We start from the raw sequence: 10,156 nt of genomic DNA on the forward strand, positions 1-10,156 counted from the left end.
ATCTAGTCTTTATCTCATTTTTCGGGGTCGGCTACATGAATTCTAGATTTCCATGTATTTCTATCTTTTATCATATCTTCATTGAGATCCATACACTTCATATCAAACTTTAATGTTTCCCTCAAAGTCTTCTTAGATCTGTCTCTATCTCTTTTTTTGATTAATTGTTTCATTTCATCAACTCTCCTCACAAGAGCGTCTCTTGGCCTCCTTCTCACATGACCAAACCATCTTAGTCTAGTCTCTCTCATCTTCTCCTCTATTGGCACTACTCCTATCTTATTACGAATAATTTCATTTTTAATTTTATCTTTTCTTGTATGGCCGCACATCCATCTTAACATCCTCATCTCCGCTACACTCGTCTTTTACTCATGTTGATATTTGACTACCCAACATTCTGAGCCATACAATAGAACTGGTCTTATAGCTGTCTTATAGAATTTTTCTTTCAATTTTAATGGGATTTTATCATCACATAACACTCCCGATGCATTTCTCCATTTTTCCCCCCATGAATTTGCTTAAATTAAATAGGCAAATTCAAATTTTTCATGACCAGTTTTAAGTTTTATATAAATAAAATTTTTAAATAAAAAATTAAAATAAAATGACATGCTTCATAAAAACTAATAAAAAAAATCATAATCTAAATTACACGAAAATGGAAATGAAAAATAAATATGATACGAAATAGAATTTAAAAAATGAGATTTTTTTTTAAAATAAAAAACAGAAACATGAGGAATTGCTAAATAAAAAAAATATAAGGGTCTTTATATAAATATAATTTTTAATATAAAAAATTATAAAAGATAATTATTCAAGTTAAAAATAAACATAAATTTCATATTGTATTTGAATTAAAGACCAAAAAAGAATTCTGTCTTTAATCAAATTTGACATTTTCATGAAGGGAAACACATTTATGATATTTTATTAATGTTATGAAATAACTCCGTAATATTTTTAAAATTATAAAAAAGACAAAAAATAATTTTTTGGGTGTTTTTTATAAAATGACACCCTTGAGGTGTTTTTGTGTGTCATAAATCATGTTTTTGTGCATCATAGATCATAATAGTGCTTGACAATTGTAAAAACTATGTTATTTTGTATAATTAATTGTACAAAACACGAAACTATGTGTATATTTAAAAAAAATTGAAAATTATCACTATTTGAATTTTAAATCACAATTTAGTTATGGGCCCAACGATTTGGGCCCCCAGCTCTTTTGGGCTTTTACGGGTTGGGTCAGAATTTGAAGCCGATCCATTCACAGGCCCAACCCATTCAACCTTCAGAAGGGTTTTCGCTCCTTTGGGTTGAGAGCCAATGAAATCATGAAACTTGTCAAATGAACAGGGCTCTTTCGACAATGGATCCAGCAAATGGGGCTAATCAGTAATTTCAACGGGAATATGAAATCTCAGTTTTGACCTTGCAAAGCAGCCCTAACAATGGCGGACGGCTTCGACAGTTCGGCTCACACTCTCATTCGTGTGTTCGTTACGGTGAAAGCAAGAGAGGACAGAGGTGATTGATCGATCAAATCAATCGATGGGAACCCTAGGAAGAGCGATATACACCGTCGGATTCTGGATTCGAGAGACCGGCCAAGCCATCGATCGCCTCGGTTCTCGCCTCCAGGGCAACTACTACTTCCAAGAACAACGTAAGGAAAACTAAATCTCCCCCTCTATGTTTGTTCTATTATTTGTTTTTCCTGGAAATGCAGTGGAATAAGTATGCGGCGCCGTTACAGTTAGATTTAAGCATGTCGGAATGTGAAGAGATTCGTTGTTTTGTTTGCATTGGCCCGGTCTTGGTACTACACTCTCGCACAAATAGGGGAAACAACGAAAAGAAAGAAAAAAGCAGGAAGCTATTTGTTAATTCTATCTTTTTGTTATAGGAGATCGTTAGCCCCTCTTTTTTTCTAGTTGGTTAAAGTACTGAGAGTATTTTCTGATTCTAAAAATCAGGAGACTTGGAGATGGATACTGAAAATTGTATTTAGAATGCACAGGAGATAGACAAATGTACAGGAGCAACTCAACAAATGAGATAATGCTAGGCAGCAAAGATACTCAAGCAGCTTGAACATGACGTGTGCGTGCGTGTGAATGAAATGGATTAATACAAAACAATCTTGCCCGGGCAAAATGAGTTGAGTTGAGCCTTTGGTACCAATGATAAGGGTGGTAATGATGAAATTGATGCTTTTCATTCACCATTGAGGGGTAACTGTTGTAAAATTTATTGAAACCTGAGGTATACCGTTGAAATTAGTAACTAATAGAAGAAGAAAAATAAGAATAATAGCATATGAATAATGATGGTTAAACTTTATTGACAGAAGAAACTTGAGAGCTACTAGAGAAAGAAAAAGTAATAATAATATTATTAATAGTAATATTATCACTATTCAGTATACAAATGAAAGAATATAGTAACTACTTATGTTGGAATTTTAATTAGGCTCTATTTTGCCTTTTATCCTTTGCCAAAAAACATATTATTGTAAATTTTGCTCCAAAAGTTTTGGAAACTCTATTAAGAACCATATTGTATTCTTGGTGGCTGTCACACGTCCAACTTGTAGATATACTGGTCATCATATGTGCTAGAATTGTACATGTCATTTGGCATTTTGGGCACATATCTCAGGGTGTTCAACAAATATCCAGTTATTGCATGTGTTGGACACGAGTACCACAGACAGAATGAAGTGTTTATACTTTCTTGATGGATTACTTTAGTTGCTAGGATCAAAGGCTAAAAAGATGTGAAATTAATTATTGAATCTAATGCTGCTTTCTAATTTTTGAGTGTCACATCAATTATTATCTCTGTGTTGTTTATTTTCAGATCCTGAATTTATGTTAGAACTTTAACAGGGGTCTTGAAGAAACTGTTTTGCTTGTTTTTCTTTTTCTTTTTTAAATTAGTCATATATTGAAAGAACACCTTTTAATGGGGGTGAACCCTATGCATAAGAAGAAAAAACCTAGTGTGACTATATACAAAATGAACTCATCTGTAAAAGAAGCGAAAGAGGATTGCTCTTTTTTTCTTCTCATTTCCATTTAACAAAGAAATTCCACCAAATGTTTGTTTTTCCATCGTTTAGATATTGCATAATCATTATGTTTAGGTTATTAGCTTTTGGTTTATGCTCGCAGATTATACCATTTTAAGTTAGTGTTTAAAGTTTAAACTTTTATTTGGTGTTAGAATGTCCAATGAAATAAATTTGTGTCGTTATAACTAAGTTCTTGATTTTGGTATATGATCATAGCTTATATTGTATTTATTTAGCTTATTTTATACCATTTAACTGTGGTTTTGTGTCAATTTTTTCTCCAGTCTCTAGGCACCGTACTCTAATGAACATATTTGATAAAGCTCCGGTGGTTGATAAGGATGCCTTTGTGGCCCCAAGTGCCTCTATCATTGGGGATGTTCATGTGGGAGGAGGATCATCTATTTGGTATGGCTGTGTGCTGAGAGGTATAATCCTTTCAGCTGAACTTGTTGTTTGTTGCATAAGGAAACTTGTGACTTTGATGCTATGGTAAATCATGATATTTTACGTCTCACATTGTCTTCAGTCCATGGATTGAATACGTGAGTTTGGTGATATGCAATTCTGAAAGTGTATAACCAATGCAGGAAGAGTTCAGAGTTGCAAACTAAAGTTTTGATGTTCTAGTGTGTATAGACCTTGCATGTCTTTCTTTCTTAATTGCCAAAGGTGCAATGTAACCAAGTTCTATTTTTAGCAGATGGACATCTATAAAGATAGCATGTTGGGCATCAATATTTGTGGACGAAAGAAAGGAGGAAGATAATATCGTTATAATGGGTGGGTTAATGTTACAGTATGATCTATTGGAAGTCAAACTTGATTCAACTAAGGCTTCTCAGTTTGGAAAAGAATCTGGCTTAAAAGAAATTAAAAAGACTTATCTTAAAAAAGTTATGCAGAAGTTAGCCCAAAAAAAAAAAATTATGCAGAAATATTTCATAACTTCTTTAAAAAATTAACCTTTTGTTAATCATTTTTATAGTAGCATGATCTAAAAATTGATAATACTCTTAGAGGAAGACATATTGTATCTCATGAAAACAGTAACTAAAAAAATGAAGACATAGGCATAGTTTTTGCTTTTCCTTTTTGGTCAGATTCAATTTTCCAAGTAAAAACAGCTAGCAACAAGTTATCTTTTAAGTTTTCACAATGTCATGTTTATTGCTTATATTATCACTGCTCAACTTACCCCTTTATCCTAGCATTACCCTCAACATGGACAGTATCACTTCTCCTAATCGAGGCATCTTTTGATCTTCTAAGTGTGCATTTCCAGAGCCCCGAACCATTTGAACCTACCTTCTCTTGTTTTATCTTCAATTTATGTTACCCCTATCATGCCATGGATCTGTTCATCTTCATCTTTTCCATTTCTTCATACATCCACTAGCATTCTTCTTCAGCTATATTCATTTTGTTAACAAGCTACTCCTTAGTTGCCAATCAATAAGCATGGGCAATGTTACTGGCTTGTAAAATATTCCTTTCATCTGCTTGAGTATGTGTTAATGACACAGAATTTCATTAACGTAATTTAATCCATCCTGCTTTATATGTTCACATCAGCATCAATCACTTTATCAGTGTGGAGTAGAGTCCAGTTACCAAAATTGTGTACTATGAGGTACTTGTTGGCCTTGTATGCTAACTACTCCTTTCCTATCTTAGTTTGTCACGAAATTAAATTTGTTATATCTAGTTTAGTTATTATTTCAAAACATCTTAAATTTATATCTACCCTCCATCTTTCCAATTCATCATGCCTCCAATTTTTGTTTTCTTTCATCTGTCAAAACATTTTTCATGCAACTTAAAATACTCTATAATGTATTATCTTGTACTTGTGTACTAATTGTATCTATAATTAACAATTATTTCAAGATTTCAAGTCAGTCACTATGTTTAAATGTTAGCATGCATGTTTTCTTTAATCTGCTTTTGAAATAGAAAGTCAATAAATATTACATTATCAAAGTACAATTCACAAGCCTAAGTTTTTTTGCTAATCTTTGGGAAAAAAAAAAAAAGAGGCAATCAAGACCCCTAATTGTAGTTATCAGAATAAGTTGAAACACTTTGAAGCTAATTGACACTTTTCATCTAATATTTTCAAGTTTTACCTCTTAAAATGACTGATTGTTTTTGCATCATTATGGTCCTAGGTTGCATGGAAACGAAAACAGAAACAGAAAATAGATATGATACAAAACAAAAATGGGGAAACGACATTTTTCAAAAAAGTAAGAAATGTAAACGTGAGAGAAAGACTTAAATAAAAAAAAAAATTAGGGGTCTTTTTGTAAATATAATTTTTAATATAGAAAATTATAAATAATAGTTATTCAATCTAAAAATAAACGTAAATTCTATAATCCATTCAAACAAAGGACACAAATGTAATTAATTGGGCTTTAAAAAATAAATTATAAATTAATTAATGAAATTAATTATATTATAAATTAATTGAAGATTAATATCAGGGAATTAATATTAAAAGGAGAAGAAATCAGAGGAAAAAGAAGGAAGATGAAGATAAAGAAAAGTGAGAGAAGAAATCGGAAGATACAGAGAAGAATTAAAAAAGGAAGAGGCTCATGCAGCGTAGGAGAACGGAAGAAGCCAAGAAGCCGCAAGGCAGCAGGCAAAACCAGAGGCACAAGTGGGCCAGCCGCAGCAAGGCAGTGAGGAAGCCATTGCAAGCAGGCACAGCAGTGGCTAAGGCGTGCAGCAGGCATAGAGATGGAATTTTTTCCATCTCTAACCTCTTCGTAGATAGAAACACGTTTCCAAATTGAAAACGTGTTTTCGATATTTTCCTAATATTACGAAACGGCCCTGAAATGTTTCTAAAATTGCAGAAACTGCCCAGAAACATTTTTTGGTGATTCAAATATGGAAACGTTTCAGAAACGTTGAAATGGTGTCCCCAAGACGTTTCTATGCATCATAGACTTTATGGTTCCATCTGCGTTATTATGGATTTTTGACTAGAAGTCTCTGCGCTCCTCCTTCTAAATAACTTCTAGCTTGACCTGAAGGAGGAAGAAAAGAATTTACATTTTATTTTTGTCTGAGTTTTGCAAATTTATCACGTGTTAGTTGTTTTTGGTTGAAATGACTAGATGAAATGCACATTTGTGTATATTAACCAAATTTGTCCACATTTAGATGCTTTTAAATTTAGATATCCAGTTTAATTACTTATGATTTGCCCTTTTTTTGGATAGATAATTGTTTATGATGCTAAAGTTTAGTTTTATTGAAGAAAAAAATTAATGTTCAAGCATTTAAGTTTTAATATATCTTCCTGCACTACTAGCAAGAGTTAGTCATTATGATTTAGTGGCCTATTTAGTCTATCTCTTAATCACAACATGAATACTAACTGTTGAAATTGACCATGTTGCACAATTTATTGCAGGAAGTAATAACCATGGTTCTTTCTATGATTAATCTTTCACTACATGACTCTTTTCCATCAACAATAGTGGTGTTAACATTTGTACTTTATGAGTGCCTAACTACCTTTTTCTTAATGCCATGTTCATAAATTTAGAAATTATAAATGCAGGTGATCCTAACTGGTGTTTGACTATGTGGTGGTTTAATTGTGGTTTGTATAGATTCTTTTCTCTGTCACAGTGGCAATGCATCTGGATTGACTTGGTTCTTCGTCCAAAACTAGATGGTTTCTTTCCTCTAATGTTGGAGGTTATTTGCTTAATTGTTGTAAAGTATCTTTAATTTTTTTTTATGTCCCTAGTGCATGAGGTTCCCCACCTTGCGAGAATTGGGGAAGGATCATGTTTTGTTGTATCTTTGAAGAATCAATAGCCCTAATGGCTTTTAACTGCATTTTCAAAACTATGTTAAAGACATTTTAATGGCGCTGCCTCACTGAAAATAGAATCTCCTCATTCAACAAAACTAGGTGATGCAAGCAGCACTTCCCAGATGCTATTTAACTCTACTTTGAAGCCCCTAATATCTATTGTAACCAAGTGGTGGGGTCTGAACATTTTTAGATTGTGTTTTCTTCGCTTAGAAAAGTTCATTTAATTGGTATTTGCATTCTGTTTCCTAATTATTATGCATTTTACTCCATGCCTAGGTGATGTGAACAGCATAAGTGTTGGCTCTGGAACTAATATACAGGACAATTCCCTTGTTCATGTGGCAAAATCTAACCTAAGTGGAAAGGTCTTACCAACTATAGTTGGTGACAATGTTACTGTAGGTGAGATCATTTTCTGTTGACATGCCCCACCAGTGATATTCTGATATTGTCTGAATAAGGAATGCAATTTAAACTTGCAGGTCACAGTGCTGTTTTACATGGATGCACTGTTGAGGATGAGGCCTTTGTTGGTATGGGAGCCACACTGCTGGATGGAGTAGTTGTGGAGAAACATGCCATGGTTGCTGCTGGTGCCCTTGTTAGACAGAATACAAGGATCCCCTGTGGAGAGGTATGTTATTCCTCGAATGCACCAACAATTGGCATCAAAGATGTAATTAACTGTCCTCCTATGAGGAACAAAAGTGGGCCTGCAAGGAAAACCTAACAGCTTCTTGGGTAACACTTAAACGCTTTTAATTGGTCTTTATAGAGAATGGATTTAAAAATAGTGCTAACAAGAGAACTTCTATTAGTAGTCTGTTGGGTCAGATTGAGATATGGATTTTTGGCCTAGCATGGGCAGCAGGAATTAAATGAGGGGAGTTTTTCATTTCCCAATTCCACATTGTTGGTTTACTGGAGGGATCTTGGGTATATTACTGTCTTGCAAACCAAAAAAGTTTCATTAAGTGAATACTTTTAGGTAAGAACTTGGGGTGTTACAATGGCAGATTAGTAAAAGACCTAACAGCCCAAGTAAAATGTGAAGGTTTTTGAATTAAGTGGTGGGTAATTAAGGAATCAGGGCCTTGCTACTTTTTGGAGCAAAGTGTGCCAATGTGGCTGTTATAATGGCATATTAGTAATAATAGCTCAAGTAAAATGTGAAGGTTTTTGAATTAAGCGATGGGTTATTAGGAAATCAGAGCCTTGCTAATTTTTGGAGGGAAGTCTGCTAATGTGGCTAATGCTTTTGTTCCTGACTGCCCTTATTGTTCAAATAACCTATCCATGTGGTTTCCTTGGTGAAGTAAGAAACCTTGGATCATTCAAACTACTATCATTTCCAGAAATTTGGCGGCGTACTTGGTGGTGTTAATCCTATCCAATTACTCTTTGCTAATTTGATGTTGCTCTTATTAGTAACAGTTGAGAGATAAATATTTGCTCAAGGCATTGGGGGAACCGTCTAGTGTTTGTCTCAAAGCATAGCTTGTTACCTGTTACTTTGCTGCCCTAGGTTGAAGTATTGATCCCGGTAAATAGGCCTTCATGTTCAGCATACAACTGCGCCATATTGACTAAGCTTGCTTACATCAAGTGCTTCTTATCACTCATTAATTAATCATAATGTGTGCAAGCTTATAAATCTGGAATGTTTATACAACAGGTATGGGGAGGTAATCCTGCAAAGTTCATTAGAAAGCTTACTGATGAGGAGATAGCCTTCATTACCCAATCAGCCACCAACTACTCCAACCTTGCACAGGTCCATGCTGCTGAAAATGCCAAGCCCTTTGATGAAATAGAGTTTGAGAAGGTTCTCCGCAAGAAGTTTGCTCGAAGGGATGAGGACTATGATTCAATGCTGGGTGTGGTTCGTGAAACTCCCCCTGAACTTATTCTTCCCGATAAAGTTCTACCTGATAAAGCACCAAAGGGTTCTCACACTTAAGGTCTTTGGAAGGTAGCTTTTTGTTTCCTTTTTCCCACTTCTCCTGGGGATGAAGATCGAGGAATGAGTCCTCCCTTGTTGGACATAATTCCTTCTGAGAAATAATACGGGACTTGTTTTAGAACAGAGTCATGGTATTTTGCTTTCTGGCCTTAGCTTAATGCCAAACCCTCTCTGCGGTTTAGAGGAAATTATGCTATGATGCAAAATATAGATGATCTCTTGCTTTATCAGTACCCGAGGCCTGTTTTGCAGATGATTTTACGGATTTGTAATATTTAATGTTGTAATATACTAATATTGAATGATAGAGCATTTGTGCTCTCATTTCATCTTGAATTCACATTAGCAAGAAGCAACCAGAGAAGCCCTTTTAAATGAGCTTCTTTGTAGTTATTTCCCCCGTCGGAATACGGCTGTTGCATCTTACAATCTGTTGAGATCCCTGGAACCAGATGTCAACCATAGGGTGGAGTCCTTACATAGCGATCCATCCAATTTACAAAAACTATTTGGTAAAAGGTTCAAACTTTGACTATCGTGTATATAACAGCTTTTACCAATTTGGCTTTCAACCTTGAGTTTGTATAGCTGCTGTTACTAGCTCGATATGCTGAGCATTGAGCTCACCTGGATATAAATTTGATTGACATTTCTGAATATTGACCAATTGGTGCTGATATTACTGTTTCTGTTTCTATGTGTGTGCGCGCTTGCTTGCTTGTTGCAAGTCTCTTTTCTTCCTTGTTTAGGCTAGGGTTTTTTTTTTTTTTTTTTTTTCAAAACTAAGATAATTTGCTTCATTAGCAGTGTTTTTAGCCATTGTAGGACTGCCTTTTGTTAATGGGTTTCCTTTTATTTCTAGCCATAGGTTGAAGTATTGATCACAAGCAATCATTGGCGAGTGCTAAAATTGAAGATGATGCAACAGCTTCCTCCCCCATTACAGGCCTAGGCCTAGGCACAAGTAGGGCTGAATCTCTGTGATTTATTACCCCATGGATTTGCATCTTCTTTTGGTTGTTTATTGGCTGATTGGAATCTCAAAAGCCAAAAGATGATTGGCTGATTGGGATCCGAAGGGGCCTAAAGGTAAAAAGAACCCGCAATTTCAGCTGATTTCTAGTTGAAAAAGAACAAGAATGGCCCTACCTTTTGCCCCCAAATCCCCCAATGATTCCTTCCTCCAAATTTTTTGTGATTTTCTTGGAAGCTTCCTATCCTTGCAAAGTGTGATCTTACATAAGGGTTGCTTGGTTAGTCA

General features: G+C 34.7%; 1 protein-coding gene across 1 annotated transcript; it reads left to right on the plus strand.

Annotated features, from left to right (window-relative positions):
• The first annotated feature begins 1,445 nt into the window (after positions 1 to 1,445).
• On the plus strand, positions 1,446 to 9,552 carry LOC127807808 (gamma carbonic anhydrase 1, mitochondrial). Its single transcript, XM_052345925.1, has 5 exons — positions 1,446 to 1,678; positions 3,373 to 3,516; positions 7,209 to 7,334; positions 7,415 to 7,566; positions 8,608 to 9,552. The coding sequence occupies exons 1-5, from the start codon at positions 1,564 to 1,566 to the stop codon at positions 8,890 to 8,892; spliced, it is 822 nt and encodes a 273-aa protein (XP_052201885.1). The 5' UTR covers positions 1,446 to 1,563; the 3' UTR covers positions 8,893 to 9,552.
• The last annotated feature ends 604 nt before the right edge of the window (positions 9,553 to 10,156 follow it).

This window comes from Diospyros lotus, chromosome 8 (assembly GCF_014633365.1).
Source record: "Diospyros lotus cultivar Yz01 chromosome 8, ASM1463336v1, whole genome shotgun sequence".
Classification (NCBI taxonomy): Eukaryota; Viridiplantae; Streptophyta; class Magnoliopsida; order Ericales; family Ebenaceae; genus Diospyros; species Diospyros lotus.

Coding starts and splice junctions, on each gene's coding strand:
- LOC127807808 (XM_052345925.1), top strand. CDS start 1,564: ATGGGAACCCTAGGAAGAGCGATATACACCGTCGGATTCTGGATTCGA. Junction 7,335..7,414: donor TGGTGACAATGTTACTGTAG/GTGAGATCATTT, acceptor TTAAACTTGCAG/GTCACAGTGCTGTTTTACAT. Junction 7,567..8,607: donor CAAGGATCCCCTGTGGAGAG/GTATGTTATTCC, acceptor TTTATACAACAG/GTATGGGGAGGTAATCCTGC.